This window comes from Notolepis coatsorum (assembly GCF_963971535.1).
Source record: "Notolepis coatsorum genome assembly, chromosome: 8".
Classification (NCBI taxonomy): Eukaryota; Metazoa; Chordata; class Actinopteri; order Aulopiformes; family Paralepididae; genus Notolepis; species Notolepis coatsorum.
The window spans coordinates 94,237,504-94,260,177 of record NC_140172.1 but is presented as its reverse complement, the minus strand read 5'-3'; the positions used below and the strand labels follow the sequence as shown (position 1 = coordinate 94,260,177).

Below are 22,674 nucleotides of genomic sequence, written 5' to 3'. Positions count from 1 at the left end.
CTATCTTTACTGTTCGTATGCTCGTATTGTTATTTGGATTGGTATTGTTGCTGCAAACTTGAGCCAAACCCCAAGAATGTTACTCTCTTAAGAGTCTTAGTTAACTTATCTGTATAATGAGATGTAACAATAAATCAATCTTGGTGCAGGTCGAAAATCAAATATGTTTACTGCCTCAAATTGAATTACTTCATCAGGAATGTTGTGCTATTATTATTTGAGGGAAATGTCGGTGCATGGTGTGGGGAATCATTTTGGTTTGAATGAATGGTGAAATGTTCAAAACCACAAGTTTCCGTGGTCCTGCAATTGTCACACAAACAGGACTTTTGTTTTGGTAGATGCTAGATCACACTGGTCACAAGCATAGGTCTCGTCACCAGACCTCAAGGGCGTGTAGCTTCGGTCCAGTATTATAGGAATTCTATTAGGTTTCAAACATTCAAATGAACAGAGACGTTTAGATCAGAGCCCTCCTCCTCTGTAACCTCGTGCTGGTTTCGAGGCATTCAATTGGCCGGATTGTGTTTCTCGCGACATTAAATCAGACCAATAGTGACTCGGCGGCGCCAAAGTCAAAACCCGCCGCTGTTGTTTAGATTCCAGCAGTTTCTCTCCCGGAGCTTCTGCATCTGCACGGACATCACTGACCACACAGGTACGGTTTTAAGTGTTTTAAGTTCAAACTTTTAACGTTTAATTTGCTGAACTACTAACTACGAGGACTAAACTACGATTGGACCCAGCAATACAAACAGAAATGTAACTAACATTGTGTTATGTTAGCGTTCGTATATCACGATTCTAACTACGTGTTTTCTCGGCCAGCTCTGTTCAGTGAGCGAGAGTCGTGTCTCCGGCTCTAGCAAAGGTTCTATCTACCATTGATTTAGCAGAAATGCTACAGCTACGGTTACTATACATTTATACTGTGTGATATATGGTGCATAGCGTTAGCTAACTCTTCAGGGGCAGCCACCAAACATGCCACTACTAGTCTCTAACTTACATGATCATAATTAAGTGATCATTCTCATATTAAATATATCTGATATAAATAGATGTTTTACATGTAATGCTAACGTTACCTAACTTGTTTTTCTGAATTAATCATAATGCAAGTGTGTATTGATCCATTGCCTTTCAGAAGAGTCTGCATTCATTTGATACCATAACATAAGGAAGAGACTGCGACAACATGGACGTTACTACGAGACGGAATCCCAGAAAAGTAAGCAAGTCGGCGACTAATCGCCACTAGTCATATTTCAGCACAATAACTGGCTCAACTCGTGTTTTCAGAGTATACTGTGTGCCGACAATCAAACAGTCGTCAGCACTCGCATATAAAGAATGTAATGTTTTTTTTTTAAAATTTAACTCAGCCCTAGGCTTTCCTGAGCGTGAGACATTTGTGGGTGTGACCCTTATTAAATATTAATCAGCCAGGTCCGTGATTAACAAACATCATCAAAATACCACCAAAATGATTATGATATTTGTTTGTGTTGATCATTGTCCAATGATTCATTTTTGTCTAACAGTCAATGGCCCTAATTTGGGTATTGCACAATTTCGTCAGGGTTAGAAATGTAAGAAAAATTTCCAGGGCTTTTTTTGCCCCCCTTAGTTGATTTTCGGGGGATTTTTTTTGTATTTCGGGGCCACAGAATTTTTATGATAAATTAACAAACTTTTTTACAGTCTTCGTCCCCATGTTTGATAACGTAATGTTAATGTCTCCATATATAGGGCTCTACGCTAACCTTTTTCCCAAGGAGCACATGTGCTCCTAAATAACATTTTAATAAATAAAATCTAAATAAAAATTTAGGAGCACACAAAGAAATTGTTCAAGTAACAAGAGTTTATTAACAAACTATTTATTACATGCATATTATACTGTGCCTGTGCATTCTAAGGGATAAACATCTGTGCAAATAGCACATACCACCAAAATCACAAATTGGCCCATGCCTAGATGCAAAGGATATCGGTTGTCAAGCTGCTTTTGTATGTTGTAGTCTTGTCACGATACGAACATTTTGACTTTGATACAGATAGGAAAGGCAATGGAATATATTATTAGATGACAGACCATGGAAAATTCTTTATACAATTCTTTAATTCATTATAATTGAAACTCTATTGATAATAGTTAATTAATAGTTAATACAATTATTCTGTTAACAGCTACAACTGAGCTATAATTTATACGTATAGCTACTGTCCATCAATGTCTTCCTTTTGAATGAAATAGGTTCAGGAGAGAGAGATGTGAGGGAGAGAGAGCGAGACACACACACAGATAGACACTAGGCTTGGGTGGTATAATTGTTTTCATACGTCATACCTTGCTGACATAATACCCCGGTATGGGTATTATGACGGTATGACTTTCATTTTCATCAGCGGGGGGGGGGGGGGGGGGGGGGGGCGGAGCTAACAATATACTTGTTACAATATACTCGTTATAACCCTGCAGTGTGTCATGCAAAGCATTCATAGTGATGCACGACTGTCATCCGTTTTGTCTAATGAGATAATGTTTTCAGTCTCTTCACCTCATTCCAATCGTTTTTATTGCAGTAAAATTGATTGTCAAGCAAAAAAATGTATAGATAAAATGTTTTTTATGGCCTCCTTTAGGTGTTTGTCTAGAATTTGGTGATTGCTTCACAAATTGCTCAAGTCCCCATGTCGCTCTATAAGTGGTATTTAAGTTTGTCTTGCCTCATGATCCTCTCACTTTTTATTTTAGGGAAACAAGGAGAATACTCAACCAGCATTTGGGAGCAAGTCCTTTGTCAAAAGAGAAGTTGCTAAAACTGTGGCTGGTTCAGTTGCCCCCTTCCACCTGAAAAGTAATGAGAAGGAGGGACTCTTGGCAAAAGATGCTTTGCAAAAAGTGAAGCCTGTAATGTCTAGAGAGGCTCTGAAGAAGGCCAAGACTGTGCAGAGGGATGGGAGAGGAGGCGCTGTGGCTGATGCCAAGAGACGGCAAACACTTAGCCAGGCTTTCCTCACTGAACAGGCTGTGAGGCAAAGAAAACTTGTTGCAGAGGCTCCACAGCCACCAGCTGTTGTACCACCATCTAAATCTGCAGCAGGCATGTACAAAGGCAGGGTTATAGAATCTAAAATTGGATCCATATGGAAGTCTAAATCTTCAGCTGAAGGGACGGATCAAAAAGCAATCTCAAAACCGTCTGCACCTGCGGCAGAGAGGCAAAAGGTTGGTAATGTGACAAAGGCCAGGTCTAAATCTGTCGTTGAGTTGCCCAAGCGTGGCATACAAAAGTCTCAGGCCACAAGATCCAAGTCGGTGTGCGATGGGCCCCTGCCGGTCTCCAAGCGCCCCGTCCCCAACCGTCCCATCACCAACCGTCCCACGACTGGCCTTCATGCCGCTGTTCCTCCTGCCAGAGCCATCTCAACACTGGCCCGTCCTAGCAGCTCCAGCACTTCTTCTTCTGTGGTGCCCAAGGGCAAAAGGGCACAGAACAAGCCTGCAATGCCAGTTGTTACAGACAAGATGGTCAACAAGCCTCCCGTTTCTAGCAACCTCAGACAATACCGAGCTTCCACGGAGACTAACGAGGAAAGGAAGTGTGTAACCTTTGATTTTTTTTCTCACACTCACAAGTCACAACACGTTTGTTTGCCTCATTGTTATGAAAGATGGAATTGCTCAAAACTGTATTCTCTCCACAGTACTAGGGATGTGCATCACTGAATTTTCGAATAGTCTACTGTTCTTAAGACTGAAAATTCGAACATTCAGTTATTCTTTCTAATAGAATGGATCATTAATGAAAGGGTATTGCACATAAATAGGCACGTCAGATAATCCTTCAGAACGTTGACCGGCTCAGCTGACAGACAATAAATCAAAATGACACCATTCACCATCGTAGCCTATAATATAACTAGGGATGTCCGATATTATCGGCCGATATTGGCATTAAAATGTGATATCGGAAAATATCGGTATTGTTTTTTGTTTTTTTTATACATTTCTATAACCTTTATTTACACAGGCAAGCAAGTAAGAACAAATTCTGATTTTATTTATTGTCAAAAGTATGCATAATGTTGTGTTAATTCCACAACAAGAGATATGTAATGTTAATTTACCTGAAATTATTTGTTTTTTTGGGGGGGAAACCCTGCATATATCGGTATCGGTTGATATCGGAAATGAAGAGTTAGACAATATCGGTATATCGGGGGGAAAAAGCCAATATCGAGCATCCCTAAATATAACACATAGAATAACACAACGGCCTATCAACCGGTTTTTATAAACAAAACGAACAGTGGCATGTACATCTTTTAGATCAATTAGGCTATGAAAATTAGGCTGTCTCTAAATATAAAAAATTATTAAATAAGAATAGTTTGCTTCACTTAACACATCCAGCGCCAAAAACGTGTTGTTGACCGCCAGGATCGCTGTACAGCGTTTGAGATCAATATACAAAAATTCGCCATGGCATTCATAATTCATATACCCATCCCCGGTCCTGCAGCTGGACCTTAGATGTGACTGCAACGACGGCTCAATACCGCCGCCTGGTGGATGGTCGGGCGAGTTACACTCGCCAACAGGATGTGCCATCAGTGCATCGATGAAAATCTTCCGGCAGTCACATCTCGTTACGGGACTCCCGACAGACACTATGTATATAATGGATCGCTTTCTAAACTTAATAATCGATATGATTTTGGCGTTTATTGCGCCATACAAACCGGAAATGGACCTAGGCGATCGGCGTCGTATAATTGGGATCTTTCACCGCCAGTCTCATTGGCCCACGGTAGGACCGATCATATACATTTGAGTTTTTTGGTGTAGCGTGTATGGGGGGGAAACGGCAATAGATAATCTATATAATGCGTTTGGGCCTATAACTAGCGTTTTTGGAATTACAGCAGAAAAGATTAAAAACATACTTATATTCTAGAAGGTATTAACACAACAATGTATGAATGAAAAAGTATAACGTTCCCACATCCTGAACGATAGATAATCGATGTTGAATGGGCCATAGTAATGTCAATATAGCAATACAATTTAAAAAGTTATAGCCCTGCAAAGAAGGTAGGCTTACAGCGATGGCAGAGAGGGGCATTAGATGGGCATAACCCCCGGCGGGCAATGTGTTCAAATATATATATATATATATATATCTTTATAAAAAAATATATCTTTTTCGACTGAAAAAGGTTGAGACTGGTACGACTTATTAGAACATTTTAAAATTCGAACTCATCCCCAATACATGTTTGTTTGCCTCATTGTTATGAAAGACAGAATCGCTCAAAACCGTTTTGTGTATTCTCTCCAGAGCAAAACTGGCAGAGTGGCTGGCATTGAAAGGGAAGACTCTGAAGAGACCAGCCATGGGAACAGCGCCCCCAAAAACCAAAGCAGTCGTGAAGCCTCACGTTCAGCTTAAACCCCAAACGGTTACTCGGGTTGAGCCTCGGCCTGCTCTCCGGTGTGCGGGTGGATCCAATTTGAATGCTGGTAAAAGGCCCGACCCTGTTGCTCAGCCTGAAGATTACCACCAGAAGCCTGAACCACAAGCAGCATGTGTCCCGACTCCACTGATCATGAACACGACTATCGAGCTGCTGGACAACTCGGACATGGACCTTCCTGAAGACCCAGAGACCAGGATGAACGACGTAAGAAATGGCCAGTATTTCCTCTCCCAGTGCAACTTCCCAGTGTTGTATGAAAACATTCCTTTGCAAGTTACAATGCACCCACTATTTTATTTTATTTTTATGACAGATTGTGGTAAACCTGTGTGATGCATTGGATGCCATGGTGACACCTTCTGCATGTGAGGATGATGGTAAGTTTAGTGCACATTGGATTATTTGAATCCTCCAGGATTTGTATTAGAGGAATGAGTAAAATCTAGTGGAACACAAATTAAATGGACTATTTTGCTTCAACAGAAATCAGTGGCAAAATAGTTGGAAGAGTCGTGTCCTTTATGCTCAGCTGAAATTGGGGAGACTTAACTATTTCTGTGTCAATGAGAAAACGTATTGTCTTAATCAGTAGTAATTTTACAGGTAGACATGCGTTGTCATGTGGGTGTTTTTGCATTCTATTTTAGTATGTTGGTGAATGTTTCATTATATCAACCTTTATTTATACTCAGACAATTGAGGTCACCCTCATTTTCAATGTTGTCGAGACTTTAGACATTTCAATTAACACATTTCTACAATATAACAATAAATATTAACTATCATAGTATAAAATTAACATAAAATAAGCAGATTGACAGAATAAAAAACTATTCATAAATTTCAGACATAATGGGTATAAAAGTAGTGCAATGTCAACGTGCAGACTTAATGGCATAAAATCCGCAACATTGTTCTAATTTCCATCTCGTCGTTTTGCCTAAAGAACCTCAGCAGACGAACGATGAGTCTAACGAGGAGGAGATGAAGGACAGCACACCAGAGGATGAAGGTCCAGATGAGGTGAAGAGTGAATTGCGTGACCCGGCAGATGTGAAAGTGGATGGTAAAGGAGAGGAAAGCTATTTACACAAAGTGGAGGAAGTTGAAAGCGATGACTCTGAAGATGACTGGCAGAAGCAAGACCTGATGCAGACACCAGAGATGCAGGGAGCATCAGTAGTGAAGTACAGTGTGAAGACTACTCCATATTTACAAAGGTGACTTATTTAAAGATTCTTATCTGTAATTATAATGGAATATATTATATCATAGAATGAGCTTCCTCTACACACCTCCCAAATGCCCCCTCTTGTCCCCTCATGTTGACTAAAGTAGAAATTAAATGTCAAGACTTCAGGTATTCTTAATCATGCTGGTCTCGAGAACTGACATCTATTTGTTTATTTTTTTTACAAATAAATTTATTATAAATGGCCTCTCTCCTGTAGTGTTAGGAAGACGATTGAATGTGAGTTGAGCGCTTCTGGATCAAAGAGGAAGAGCGCCATCAAGGATCTCAAGTTCCTGACTCCAGTGCGGCGTTCCTGTCGTATCCAGCGCAGTTCTTCCCAGCTGCCTGCCATGCTGGCTGATCACGACCCGTGTGTGTCTTCACTGGCCGAGCTGGTGCATTTGGACAATGATGCTAATGCCTACATCTACAGAAGAAACCCTGCCCTTCTAGGAGATCATCTCCCAGACGATCCAACCTATTGATTCTGACACATGTCAAATGGACTGATGGGCACTTTATATACTGGTTCTGCAAGATCTAAAAGGGTTATTATTTCAGAATTTTACCCCTAGCCCGACTTGCCAATGATGTTCAGTAGAGTCCTTTCTCAGCACAATCCATGCTGTTCTAACTACAGCCCCGGCTAGTTGGTGACAAACGTGTGTAAATATTTGACCCCACAACGATTCAACGCATCATGAAATCTCTTAATTTGACATTAGATACATTTTCGATCAGTTAATTCCCCCAAAAATGTTGAATACACAAATGTGGCTGGGGGAACTGATTCACTCAGCATGAATAGACTATGGTCAAAAAAGACACACAAATCTAACATTTTCAAATCGATGCAGTTGAATAGTCACCTTAGGATCGATGCATACCCCTATGACAAACTATTCTGGGTATCCAGTATGAAGCGCTGAGAAAGGACTCTTACCAATCAACATCATTGGCATGTAGGAAATGGGGCTAGGAGTCAAATCCTGTACTTGCCAGTTTTTATTTGCTAAATTCATTCAGTGAGGAACTGAAGTTTTTTAATGCACACTAACATTTGACCATCTTTCTGTTTCAAATATTATAGGCCTCAAGTTTACCTTAAATGGTTAAGTGAGTTTATATACGAATTGCTTTCTACTTTAACTCTGAACAGTGCATTTGTGTGAAGCAAAAGTTGCAATACATTCAATAGTTATATTTTATGGTGATAAGACTGTCTGAGGTTCCTTTTTTTTATTCACTTTCTCCCCATTTTCTATTTTTCTCCCATCCCAATTTCATATTATCCAATTCTTCCCTCCCTTGTCTTGAACATTGCTAGACTGCCTCCCACTGGTCGGTTGTAGTGAGGACAGAAGCCTTGCATCACGTGTCACCTCCGGTACACGAGGAGGCAGCCTGTCGCATCTGTTCACTGCAGCAGTTCGAACTCTGGTGAGGAGTAACGCGTGGGAGGCTCACGCTGCGCCCGCTACTTCCTGTCACCAAACCGACCTGTAGGAGTCGCTGTCCACAACGTCCAATCCCCACCCACAGGCTTTCCCACCATTTAACACTTGCCAATTGTTAGTATGAACGACCGGCCAGCCGGTAGCAATGCCGAGAGCTGGGCTCGAACCCAGCGTCTCCTGCGTTAGTGGCGAGCGCCTTGCCCACTGCGCCTCAGCCGCCCCACAGCCTCCATGTATTAAGTGCTTTTTCGGACGATACATACGAATAATGTGGAATAAGCTAAAAGAAAATGTAGGACCATGTAGATGTGCCCAAGTCTGGTTTAGAGGCAAATTTGTCCTTTTGCCAATAAACAGCTGGTACCTATGAATGTTATTTATTTTTAAACCAGCAAATCTATATGTCAATCTGTTCACGAATTTCCCCACCTGCTAGTGCCATGGGTTTCACTTTGAGCATGGAGGTCAAGTGTGTTCATGCAAATTAGCTAAGGAGTTGCTTATTGCAAAAAGGTCACTGCTATTGCAAATTCGTGCCAGTTTTGTTTTTGGCTTCCATGTTATTTGTATGTAGTCGAGTGTAAATGGTTCCAATTCTAAACTATTGAAAATAAGGTCAGCTGAAATGCATTTATACCGTTTCAGTTTGAGTTTACCAATAAATAGTTTGTAAAACATTTCATTTTTATTTTTTTTGAGAGACCCAGTCCTGAGTGAGGCGGTGTCACGCCAAGAGTGATTTAGTGACGTCTGGAAATTATGAAAATCAATATTAATCATGCAAACTATGAGCTGGTGATTTATTTGAATGGCCTTAGATCACACCGCCCCTTAATTTTTTACTGCTATAAAAGATATTTTGGGTATGCTTTAGCCATTTGCACTTTGGTGGAGGCTGAAATAATTAGTGTGGTCCACCGACGTGATCTGCAGGGGAAGCCCTGGACATGGAACCAACACATTAAGGTCACCCCCATTATCACTCCTACAAAGCAATTATATAGGGGGAACACTGCAGCACACATACACAACTGTGACCATGTCCATGCCTGCTGAGATTATAGTCTTACTACCTAAATAAAAAGGAAACATCAACCAAACAATGTTAAAAATATATATATTATATATACAAATCTAATAAGAATGACCGAAGCATTTTCACATTTATACCACCTTTATTGACCACGTATAAATCCAAAGCATTCTAAACAAAATGTGTCTTTTGGCCACTTAAAAATGCAGATATCACCTCTTTAGACATTAGTTTGGACGTTATGACATCAGCTCCCTCTGAACCCAGATGAGACACCTCACCGTAAAAAAAAAAAAAACCCACAAAACAAAATCTCCTTTCCTGCAATCACTTTCCCCCAACTAAAAGTATAAAAAAGTATTCATTTCAAACTCATCTGTTGCTCACAGGGGAAGGCGTTCAGTGCTGTGTGCTAAAAGGGGTGCATAACTGCTGATGATGGAAGGCTTCATGTCCTTGAAAGCCCTCGGTTGTCCAAGTCTTTCACCTGAGAAAATAGGCCATGATTAGAGCAAGGCTTAAAATACAGTTACCGGTATCCAGTTAACACTTTTAGCATTTGATGTGCACAAGGAAAACACATTTTTATCAGGACAGTTACGCTATAGGTTCAATGGGACTAAACACCATGCAGCTTCCAGAGAGCTGCTGAGCTAGAGGGGATTTAGAGCGGTTTCCGCATCGATACCAAGGGAGGGTAAATGGAGGTCACTGCCATCATTTCACATATCCTAACAATCTTATAGTTCAATATGCATGACGAGCAGCTACATGGATTCCAATAGGAGCTTTCTACTATCTTGGTCTAAACCACTACACTGCAGTCAGGGCCGGACTGGGGAAATAATTCATACCGGGAGATATAGCGCGAAATATATCCCCAGTCAGGCCACTTTTTAAGCGGGGGGTCTGGGGGTCCCCCACCTGGAACATTTTAGTTACAAATACTTAATTTCCTGCATTCTGGTGCATTTTAGTGCATGCAAATCACAAACTAATGAGCCAACAATTGCTTAGTACAATGTACTGTTATGAACCTCAAATAAAACCATTAAACCAAAGGTACATATCATTAAGGAGGGAGACGACACAAGGACTATAACGTTGTTGTACCCATGTACATGTCAAAATACTTCCCAACGGTCAGTGAATACCACGATCACAACACCAGAGGGAGCTCCACAAATCATGTTAAACCCAGATTCGGCTCAACCAAGGGACTAAACACGTTTCGCAATTATGCCACATCAATGTGGAACGCCCTACCCAAAGCTGTTTCAAAAACACTCCGAGACAGACTGCAATTCGAAACTGGCCCCTACAAATGTCCTAACCTAGTTGTACAGTAAATTACCAAGTATGGCTTTGTCAGTATTCCAATGTACAGTGTACAATGTGTGTCCCCCCCCCTACCCAACCCCCCCACCTCCAATGTAGAGCCCCCACTCACCCAACCTCCTCCAATGTACAGTTTCTACGTCAAATGTATATACACTCTTTTTCTGGACACTTTTGTATCACAAACAGTACTGTATTTGCAAATCTTGCAAGTCATAAATGTGGGGGACCCTGATGTAAACAAGACGAAAGTCTTTCTCTGGTCTGCATCCCCTTAACAATTGTATGTATTGAACTGTACTGTACCCATTCTGCAATCTGTTAATAAACTTTTCAATCAAGCTAACATCCACATGTTTATTTTTCTCACTGACTAACCTGCTGGTCCCTTGACTTTGGGCAAGAAAACATTTGATAAATGTTCCCGGATTTAGCAGCATCTCCTGATGCAAGGGCCTCTCTTTTGTTTGCTTTCTCCCTCTCTGATCCACCCTCTCTTTCTTCCACTGTCCATCTTGACATCAATGTTACTTTCGCTCTCTCCCGAGTCCCCACTTCACTACCTGGCTCAGTGTAACCTCGTTCCCAGCTTTATCTCGTGAGAGTGCCATCTCTGCCATTCCATTCGCCGTCTCCGCTGTCAATCAGTTGTATGGCCTGGTCCCGCCTCGACCAATCACATGCGGCAGCACGGCTCCATTTGTGTGTGTGTGAGAATGCTCCGCGAGAGGGAGAGAGTCAGACACTTCTCCAACTCTGTCGCAGACAGTGAAATCCTGGTTGTTCCCCACCCACCTATTATCTAACTATCGCACCGCCGCAACTAGAAACAATGGCGTCTAAGTTCAGTGGCCTGACTGTGGGCAAAAAATATTATAATAATAATTAATTTTTTTTCCCCCCGGTGCTCCCGATGGCCAGTCCGGGCCTGACTGCAGTAGTCACTTTAAAGTGAGTGATGTTCCCCTAGATTTATGAATCCCCAAATAAAAAATCCTAATGTAATTTCCATGGCCTAATCAATACTTGGCAAACATGAGCTACTCTCACAAAACCAGAAACGAAAGAAGTAAGGATCAAACTTGTGATGTCATCAAGTATGAAGTCTGGAGCTTCTCCATCTACGATGAATGGGGGACTGATTTTGTGGACCCACAGAACATTAGTTCCCTTTTATATAATCCAAATGACGGTCATTCTATAGTATTGATTGATTGAAAAGTTTATTAACAGATTGCAGAATGGGTACAGTACAGTACAGCTCAATACATACAATTGTTAAGGGGATGCAGACCAGAGAAAGACTTTCGTCTTGTTTACATCAGAACAAGAGAGCTGCTGATGTAGAGTAGTGATCTCGCTTCTGAAATGTACCCATGAACTCGGAACATTCCCCTGGATGCTCTGGAGCTGCTCCGTTGACAATATAAGATGTGTGTTTTATTATATATATATTCTTTTTTAATATCCAAATGAGGTCATGAGCTTCATTCTATATAATAGTGTTCCCAGTTCTGAAAGAGAATATGAACTTAAGACCTTTATACTTGATGACATCACAACACTAGTGTTAAGGCAGAATGACCTATTGCCTAAATCTCAGAGTGAAGGAATGCAGCAGCGCGATGGACACATATCACAGAGCTCGTACTCCACGCTCTGACTCTCTGTCTCAGTACACACATCACAGAGCTCATACTCCACTTCCACACTCTAACTCTCCTTCTCAGTACACATCATCAGTTTCCAAGATGATCCATAGGTGTGCATTTTTGTTTTGTTTGCACCCGTCACTGCAGGTAAAAGTAGAGGGGCTGGGCTTAACAGGAAAAACTTGTCCGGAGCTCGTAAATTCTCATTGAAAGACACAAGCTAGAAGGGGTATTTAGTATTCGTTAACCTGTCCCGTTCGTAGCCATGCAGACATTGTACCATCCTCGCTGTGCACAGTCATGAAGAAAGACTGGTAGCTTGCAACGCTAGTGAGTCAACTGCATCTCACAATTACTCCCGATGCCCATGTGCATCTATGCCAGATGATGTGTGAGATGGAGATACAGAGAAACACATGGACTTGTTTGGTGCGATCTGTTGTTGTGAATGTATAATGAAATTTAAAAAGTATAGACCCCGAAAATAAGACTACTCCTTTTCCGTTTTCTTTCTAGGTATAAACCCCTGTCTTATATTCAGCACCATATGGTATGGTAGTTTGTTTACAGGCAGAATATTTTTTTCCCCCCTTCCTGCAAAACGAGCTTTACCTTGTATATCCTGACCAGCCAGTGCTCTGTTGTATAGGCCTCTTCCAACACATCCAGTTCAAAGTCTTTGTTGCCAATCTCAGCATTTCTCACTCTGTCATAGCCAGGTGGGCGCTCTGGGAGAGAGAAATTACATTAGGATTAAAGCTGGTATGAAGAGTAAAAGAAACATGATTATGGCTGGTATAAAGAGTAGAAAACAGGATTACGGCTGGTATAAAGAGTAGAAAAACAGGATTAAGGCTGGTATAAAGAGTAGAAAACAGGATTACGGCTGGTATAAAGAGTAGAAAAACAGGATTAAGGCTGGTATAAAGAGTAGAAAAACAAGATTAAGGCTGGTATAAAGAGTAAAAGAAACAGGATTGCGGCTGGTATAAAGAGTATAAAACAGGATTACGGATGGTATAAAGAGTATAAAACAGGATTAAGGCTAGTATAAAGAGTATAAAACAGGATTAAGGCTAGTATAAAGAGTATAAAACAGGATTAAGGCTGGTATAAAGAGTAGAAAAACAGGATTAGGCTGGTATAAAGAGTAGAAAACAGGATTAAGGCAGGTATAAAGCGTAGAAAACAGGATTAAGGCTAGTATAAAGAGTATAAAACAGGATTAGGCTGGTATAAAGAGTAGAAAACAGGATTAAGGCAGGTATAAAGCGTAGAAAACAGGATTAAGGCTGGTATAAAGAGTAGAAAACAGGATTAAGGCAGGTATAAAGAGTAGAAAACAGGATTAAGGCTAGTTGGTATAAAGAGTAAAATAAATGGGATTAAGGCTGGTATAAAGAGTAGAAAACAAACAGGATTAAGGCTGGTATAAAGAGTAGAAAACAGGATTAAGGCTGGTATAAAGAGTAGAAAACAAACAAGATTAAGGCTGGTATAAAGAGTAGAAAACAAACAGGATTAAGGCTGGTATAAAGAGTAGAAAACAAACAGGATTAAGGCTGGTATAAAGAGTAGAAAACAAACAGGATTAAGGCTGGTATAAAGAGTAGAAAACAAACAGGATTAAGGCTGGTATAAAGAGTAGAAAACAAACAGGATTAAGGCTGGTATAAAGAGTAGAAAACAAACAGGATTAAGGCTGGTATAAAGAGTAGAAAACAGGATTAAGGCTGGTATAAAGAGTAGAAAACAAACAGGATTAAGGCTGGTATAAAGAGTAGAAAACAAACAGGATTAAGGCTGGTATAAAGAGTAGAAAACAAACAGGATTAAGGCTGGTATAAAGAGTAGAAAACAAACAGGATTAAGGCTGGTATAAAGAGTAGAAAACAGGATTAAGGCTGGTATAAAGAGTAGAAAACAAACAGGATTAAGGCTGGTATAAAGAGTAAGAAAGAGGATTAAGGCTGGTATAAAGAGTAGAAAACAGGATTAAGGCTGGTATAAAGAGTAGAAAACAGGATTAAGGCTAGTATAAAGAGTAAAAGTAACCGATTTAAGGGGCTAGAAAGTGCAGTTTTATAAACCATGAATATGTACAGTATTCTTTTTAATTCATTTCTATGATAAAGTAACTTGCGTCATCTTTGTTGACAATGATGGCCATTGTCATCTTCACAATCCATAGCCAAATAGTGATTATATAGATAAACGTAGAGGGGCTGGGCTTAACAGGAAAAATTCTCATTGAAACACACAAGCTAGAAGGGGTATTTAGTATTTGTTAACCTGTCCCGTTCGTAGCCATGCAGACATATTGTGCCATCCTCGCTGTGCGCAGTCATGAAGAAAGACGGTATCTTCTAGCAACGCTAGTGAGTCAACTGCATCTCGCAAATACTCACGATGCCCATGTGCATATATGCCAGATGATGTGCAGAATCGTGTCATCTTACTGTGGCAGTGTTATGGAGGGTACCGATACATACTTATTACAAGTCTGAGAACGGCTACAATTTCACTCTGTTTAAATATTTAAAAGTTTTTTTTGTTTTTTTTCAAGCACTACCACTTACTATTCTTAGGCCCCAAATTCTGTTTTACATTCAAATAATACTTTTAACCACAATGTTTGAAAAATGCACATTTTAATGTATTCCTACAAAAGGATCACCAAGTTCAAACTCATTAGATAAATAAATTAAAATGTGTTCATTCTGGTAAGTCCAGAACTGAACATGTGCATTTTCAGTTCTGAACTTACCAGAATGAATACATTTTCATTGAAAGTTATTTAAATCCTCCTCGCAAGTGGGATCCACTGGGGGTGGTTGTGGCCACGCTACCGTGTGAGACCTGACAAACAGGTTTGCAACTCAACTCACTGGCTTCCGTGTAGACTTGGCCAAAGCGGTAGTAGCACATCTTGTACATGAGGCAGTTGAGCAGGACGGGGGAGCCGTCGCGGTCCACCCTGAACTCTCCGGTGGGCGTGTAGTAGTCATGCTCCTTGATGTGTTTGCCCGTGTCCGTGCTGCCCCCGATACGCACCATCCAGAGGAACTTGTTGATGTCTAAAAGAAAGAGAAAACAGCATAGAGAAGTAATCAAAATAAAAATAAGAGCAAGAAAATGAGAGCCAGCGATTAAAAGGCATACAACTACTTACAGTACATTTCCTTTGTCAAATATATATATATATTTTTTTTGTATATATTTTTTATATATATATTTTAACATGATTATTTTAACTGATAACTTCTGTGTTGTACTATGGACAGGCTGTCTAGACAAAGGTCATGAGCCAGATTTAAACCCACAGCATCACAAGTTTGAGCTTCTTTTTATGAGGATGATGGAGGTAGGATTAGATGAAGGCTGGTTTGGTTTGTATGCAGCAGGGAAGTTGTTGATTATCTCAAAGTCGTTAATACCGAGGTGGTGCATCATTGATACCACCATTGTGTATGATAAGGGGTGTAAAGTACTTGAGTAATTGTACTTCGTTACAATACTTAAGTACTGTTTTTGGGGATTTGTACTTTACTCTAGTATTATTAGGTTTGTATACATGTACTTTTACTCAATTACATTTCAGAAAAACACACTTTTTACTCATTACAATTTAAAATGCAGACCTACAAAGTACAAATCTCGCAGGTCCAACCATATTAATTAGTATATTTGTTTCTCTGGTCGAACTAACGTTAACGTTATTAATCCTGCGGCCGCACTTTATTTAAAAACAGCCAATCAAACACCATCAATGGAAAATTAACCTGCCCATACCCATGCTGGTTGGTCCTTGTGCAAGACTAGAAAAAGGGGATCTTTGATTAAACACCTGCTATCAGAAGAATAGACAGTCAGAGTGACGAGCTACAGAAGATGGCCACAAATGATAGTACGAGTGATGACAAGGACGAAACGGAACATTTCATTCCCCCGGAATAACAAAACGTTTTTACTTTTACTTTCGTACTTAAGTACATTTAAAAATAGAACGTTTTTTACTTTTACTCAAGTGTGTTTTTAGCCAGATACTGACTTTTACTTGAGTACGATTTTGAGATGGTACCCATACTTTCACTTAAGTATCATTTCTGGGTACTTTTTACACCCCTGTATGTGATACACCCACTGGGTGATACCAGCTTGTGCTTGGTGATTGGCTGTAGTCGTTGCATCCGCATTCTCTGTTAGAGCCACACAGTATTGGAACACTATGCCTACAAATATCCGGACACGCTTGAACAATACAAAATAAAAAAACGGTCTCAAAGAACACCAGAGCTGCACCCACAGCTAAATTCATTAGCTGTGTGTGTATCACTTTAGGTTTGATGCCTTTTTTAAACATCTTGGCCAGGGACAGTCTACAGATGAAATCTAGCCTTCTGGCTAAATCTGGCGTATTTACATTTATTGTTGATTAATATGCACAGTCCCTTTTGCAAATAAACTTAAGCCGATCGGAGGCTCGACTCAGAGTAGGAGTTTAGGTCCACAAGGAGGATGCCAATGGACTGATATTTCTGACATACCGTCTGAGGAGTAGCCCGTCAGTCCCCCAAAGATGACCAAGACGTAGCTGACATCCAGCTCCCTCATGATCTCATAGGCCCTCTCCTCCGTGGACGCCATGGCCTACAGAAGAATGAAAGGACCCATTTTTTGTGAAAAAGGAAGGCGTGCATACTCGTCAACATTAGGTGCCATTAAGATTCTCTTGTTATTTTCTGCTCACCTGCCCCACTCTGGAGATGTGCGTGTTGTTCCACGTGTTGTTGTCCACTAGAATGGTTCGATTGGCCATGGCAGTTATTTGATACCCATAATCCCACCACGACATGACTTTAGCATCCTGGAAAAAACAACAAGTTGAACTCAGCTTATTGAAGCTTTTTCCACAATTCAAAAAGGTATGAACATGCCACCTGTGACAGAATATATATTGTAAAGTAATGACTTGTAATATAAAGTATAGGTCAGGTTTTATAGACAAAGTTACATTATAATATAAAAACATTCTATTTTACTCTTTTATTACAGGTTCTAAACAGTCAGGTATTGAACTGTGTGGTTATCAAGCAGGAAGAAAGACAGGTTTTAAAACCATGTGGGGGACCCAGGCCTAGAACTGCGCACTGAACTGCGCCCTGAGAGAGGGAACTGCGCCCGGAGAGGAAGGGTTTGTCCTGAGAGGGAGGTTTGCCCTGAGAGGGAGGTTTGAAGGGTCAAAGTGAGTATCAAACAGGAAGGAAGACTTCAGGGGTAACCCTGGGTTTTCAGTGTCACCACAGTGGTTCACTTTCACAGATGAAGATCGCCCTGGTAACTTACGCCAAACCTAACCTGCTCCAGATCACGTTATTCTAACAAAGATCAAAACATAGAAAAGAACCACCTATTGACCAATCATCTCTTGGAAATGAGAGAAATGGAATATCATTTAATTCAAAATCACATGGAACTAACTTAAGAGCTCACTTCACAGGGTAAATGTTTCGTGTTGGAATAATTATATGAAGACAGATTCTCATCGATTTGCCTCCGTAGTCTAATAATTCTCCTCCTGTTGCCTGCAAGCAATTTCAGGGATATCATTTCTCAGTATAATCATCCGGAGACTGATGAAAGCAAGCCTTTTGACTTTAGAATATGACATTTCAAGCTTACATCACCTTGAATTATGTCATTTGCACCCAAAAGGATTGCCTGCATCATGCCATCATTTGTCACAGAAGTCAATTATAATAATTTTACTCAACATAAAACATCATATGTAATTATTTTCTCTGTTTTACAGCAAGCCGTTTTGTTTATGTTGCAATCTTTAGCATTATGAATTTCTCCATTCAAGTGCTCCGTGTCCTTGTTATAATATAGGCAGTCTCTGGCTGAAGTGGGGAAACCCGGGTTGATGACCGACGATGTTGTGGAAACAGTTAAGACTGTAAAGACAGGCATGTTTACCTCGTTTCATCCTATAGGCCTCTTTTGGGCTAAAAGTACCATTGCTGTCATTTTCAACCTAGGCCCCATTTTTTTCTGTCAAATTACTTTTTACCGATTTGACATTTGGATGGAGGAGAAGATGGAGTGGACGGGCTGGAAGCTGACTAACACAAAACCTTCTTTACCCCTCATTAACTGGCTGTATCTGTATGTGTGTCTTTCCATATCTCCAATAATCTTCAGCCTGTTAACTCAATGGACGCCATACCCGAATAAAGTCAGGGTTAACTCGCCAACGCTTGTGCGCCAAACCCGAGAAAAGTCGGGTTTTCATCGTTATTTCTTTTATTCAATATTTCCATTCATTATCCATCCAGGGAGCCTGGTGTTATCATAGGGAATGAGTCCGAGATCGCAAAAGTGCAATACCGGCTGTATCCTACCAGGCGGCAGTATCGAGCACCCTTTGAAACATTGTGTCTTGGGCTGTGCGTCGATCTAAAGTCTCCGGTCTGATTTTTCCATGTCGGGCAAGGGGAGCGGTTGTCCCGATCGGCTTGAGGAGCGTCAAATGCTCCAGATGGATGATGTGTGGCGGATTATGTTGGCGACACGATCGACACCAATACTGGGACTCTCGATCAGATAATTGGAATATTCTTTTTGGGGCACATCCTAGTCAAGGTAAGGGCTATATGATATCAATATTGCGTTGATCAAAGCATGCCTTCATTGCGATCCGAGCGTATGTGTGTAACGCTAGTCCATAACGTATTCCGTTGGTGACGATCAAAGCATAAAAAAAAATACCCCCCCCACCCTTTCATGCATTCATGATGGAACATAATACCCATCATATGCATTTGATTTTTTAATTGTAGTCTGTGTAGGGACTGAACGCCAATGCATTTAGTATAATACCAGCCTCCCATGAATTACCCTAGACCGCTCTAAAACCATACTTATATTCACCACGGTATAAAACGGGAATGTATGGATGAAAGAATTATTTATTTTTCACATATTTTTTTTTTAGTCCACTTTTTCTCCCATTTTCTATTTTTCTCCCATCCCAATTTCGTATCATCCAATTCAACCCTCCCCTGTCTCGAACGCCGTTTCTTGCCTCCCACAAGCCGGCTGCAATGTGGCGCAATCTTTCAGCGTCAGGGGCCTGCGCTTTGGAGGGGCGCCGCCCCCATCGCTTCCTGATTCTACTGCGCAGGCGCACCAACCGACCTGTAGGAGTCGCTGTCCACAACGCCCGATCCCCACCCATCAGTTTCCCACCCCCTAATACTGCCAATGTGTATTAGTACGGACGACCAGCTAAACTGAAAGCAATGTGGAGCGCTGGGCTCGAACAGGCGAACCCAGCGTCTCCAGTATTAGTGGTGAGCGCCTTGCCCACTGCACCACGTAGCCACCCGTTATTTTTCACATATTGAATGATAGATACTCGATGTCAAAATGGGCCATAGTATTGTATCCATAGCTATAATATAGAATATAGTTATAGCCCTGCACACACCGCCACGTATTCCTATACTTTAGAACGCTGGCCTTTTAACCACACATTACACATATCCCTCTGGCACTGATTGAGTAAAAGTCACTTTGGCTGGCAAGAAAACCTCTTATCATACAGCAACAGGACCTTTAAATAGAGGTTGCTATTGGACAGAGTCTGACCTCAGGGGTTTAACCATAGACATAAAGGCTAGATGACTCACCCGCGCTGCTGGCCAATGGAGACAGACGTTGTCACATGGTGGCCATCTTGTCACAGGCAATGTCTGCATGTACTATCGAAATAACCATAGCTTGCTAAATTTTCAAACGGTTTGATTTATTATAAACGTCAGAGATGTAGTTATCATACTGCATACTTATAATAGATAGCCACTTATAATAGATAGCCATGTTAATAATGTTTGTAATAAATGAAAGTTTGTAAATCCGTCAAGATTTCAGCGAGTTAAGAGTATTTTGGTTTGTGCAGATCACTGACCGTCACTGACCGTTGACTGTGACAAGATGGCCGCCGGTGAACTACGCTAGAGACTCTGCCTCGCACCATCTAGTTATATAGATCTATGGTTTTTTAAACAGAGGTTGCTATTGGACAGAGTCTGACCTCAGGGGTGTTGTGGCGGAGCCAGTAGTAGGCCTCTCTGAAGTCGTCGAAGATGATGCGGCTGCCGTCACCGCCGCGGGCTGACAGCACGATGGAGGGGGAGGAGTAGGCCTCGCTGGTCACCCAGGTGGAGTGGAAGGTGTAAGTGATGAGGAAGAAGGTCATGACCAGAATCATCCCACTGGCAACCTATAGTTAAACGGACATGATACAGAATGTAATGACACCCAGACGATACACGCTAGATAAAATTCCTCTGGAGCCGCAAAACCAATTTACCCTTAAAATGAAGATAACAGTGTATAACATTTTATATATATAGTAATACTTAGTAATACTTTATATAAAGTAATTTGAGATTTATTATACTTTATACTTATAGCAGACAGTTTGTTGCATTAATGGAATTATAAAACAAAAATATTTTTTTTAAACTTTTTATTGCGGTTTTTACCCGTTATAACAAAGGAAAACCTCAAACTCTTATGAAGGAGAAAAAAGTGGCAGTGTAGACCTACTTTTAAATAAAACACAGAAGAGGAGACAAAACACTGGTGTCTGTAGATCGACTTTGAAATAAAACCCTGAACTATTCAGGTATATTTGAGTCCTTCCCTTATTTGTGGAACATTTATAAAATAAAAAGTAGTCTTACTTTGAAAAAAGACTACCATGTGTAGACCTACTTTGAAATAAAACACAGATGAGGAGAAAAAACACTGGCATCTGTAGACTTACTTTGAAATAAAACCCTGAACTATGCAGCTCTATTCGAGTCCTTCCCTTATTTGTGGAAAATCTATAAAATAAAAAGTGAATTCTTTGTTGTTCGCCAATTTCTCACCACATATCAGGCATACAGGTAAGCCTGCATCGTTAGTCGTGAAAGCAAATTAATCTGTCCACACCAAATTAAACACCATTTTCCTCAGACTTAGTGATGCACGATATATCGGCCGATATGGCAGTTTTTTTTACACATCGGTATCGGTCCGATATAAATATAGGGCCGATATGGGCCGTTATATATATATATAAAAAAAAAAAACCTTTACATGTTTTGGCCTTAAATAGTTTCAAAATATCAGTCATTTCTGAAAATATGTTACAAAAGTAAAAAATAAATGCGTTTTGGAAAATAGCTCTTTATTTGATTATCATAAAAAAGTGTTTTCTATACAGAGATATCGACATCGGTAAATATCGGCATCGGCCGCATGCGGCTCCGGACCTGCAGGTTGCCAATCCCTGCACTAGATAGATGTCACAATGGATCACATGTCAGGACACATGTCCCAACATTGACAGTTCACAAAATTCAAGATCAGGTTACTAATCTCTAAAGAATTTTTTTTTATAAAAAAAAAAGTTAATAAAATATTGGTTGAGTCTAAAATAAAGATATATCCAGCTCAATATTGTTTTACATAAGTGGCATCTTTATTGAATAGTCTAAATCAGGGGTTCTCAAAGTCTTTTTATACCACAACCCCATTTGATTTAGGATTTTATTTGGCGACCCGACACTTAATGTATCGCGTAATTTCAACGAGGACTAGGAATATCAAAATAAAAGCACACATTGAAAGCACACATTGTTGAACTTGATCATGCATATTTATTAGAAAATTTTATTACAGCACTATGTTATCAATACACATTTATAAAACGAGGCATATTTAGGCAAAATATGTTGCCAGAACATAAAAATAATTTAAAGCCAATGCGCGACCCCACATTGGGTCACGACCCGTAATTTTGAGAACCGCTGGTTGATCACCTAAATTCCTCAAAAAAAAGGATAAATGACAGACACTGTACTTCGTTCTTGATGGGGTAGGTAGATAAATGACACTACCTCGTCCTTGATGGGGTAGGTAGATAAATAAATGACACTGTACCTTGTAGGGGTGTAACGGTACGTGTATTCGTCCCGCGAATTTACGGTACGGCCGTCACGGTGCGGTACGCGCAACCATACGAAGAATACGTCTCATAATACCACTAGGTGAAAGTAGGGTTGCACATTTTACAATATGCTCTATGCTCAATATCTTTACTTTACACTGGCTTACATTGATCTTTAACGTTGAATATTAAGCTTGTATTGCCAAATGTAGATGAATAAAGTGTTGAAGCTTGCTTAGGAACGGTGACAAGTGGACAGAATTAACAACGCGCACTGACACTCTGCTCTCCCCTCCTCCTTTCCCGTTTTCTACAGCCTGTGTCCCTAAAACAAAACCATCCATGATGAATTAATTAAATGTTTGTAATACAGCAGGGTCATTACAATTTTGCAGTTTTCTTTAGTTTTCTTGTTCGCCCAATAATGGTAACCAAAGGAAAGACACAGCGCACGCACACGTCAC

General features: G+C 40.5%; 2 protein-coding genes across 4 annotated transcripts in view; one reads left to right on the top strand and one right to left on the bottom strand.

Moving 5' to 3' along the window:
• The first annotated feature begins 611 nt into the window (after positions 1-611).
• LOC311232783 (uncharacterized protein) lies at positions 612-9,561 on the top strand. 2 transcript variants are annotated; one of them, XM_084319581.1, is made up of 7 exons: positions 612-658; positions 1,148-1,231; positions 2,762-3,609; positions 5,352-5,694; positions 5,804-5,867; positions 6,437-6,710; positions 6,942-9,561. In XM_084319581.1, the coding sequence occupies exons 2-7, from the start codon at positions 1,199-1,201 to the stop codon at positions 7,207-7,209; spliced, it is 1,830 nt and encodes a 609-aa protein (XP_084175707.1). In that variant the 5' UTR covers positions 612-658; positions 1,148-1,198; the 3' UTR covers positions 7,210-9,561. The 2 variants fall into 2 exon arrangements, with proteins under 2 accessions (XP_084175707.1, XP_084175708.1); XM_084319582.1 differs by having other exon boundaries at positions 616-658; positions 1,151-1,231.
• Positions 9,337-22,674, bottom strand: part of stt3a (STT3 oligosaccharyltransferase complex catalytic subunit A) — a 40,822-nt gene continuing 27,484 nt past the window's right edge. For both annotated transcript variants that reach the window (XM_084319579.1, XM_084319580.1), the window contains exons 13-18: positions 20,303-20,491; positions 16,955-17,071; positions 16,752-16,854; positions 15,093-15,281; positions 12,817-12,932; positions 9,337-9,701 (exon numbers count right to left, since the gene is read on the bottom strand). In XM_084319579.1, coding sequence (XP_084175705.1) covers positions 9,663-9,701; positions 12,817-12,932; positions 15,093-15,281; positions 16,752-16,854; positions 16,955-17,071; positions 20,303-20,491 — 753 coding nt within the window. In that variant the 3' untranslated portion in view covers positions 9,337-9,662. The remainder of the gene's footprint in view (positions 9,702-12,816; positions 12,933-15,092; positions 15,282-16,751; positions 16,855-16,954; positions 17,072-20,302; positions 20,492-22,674) is intronic.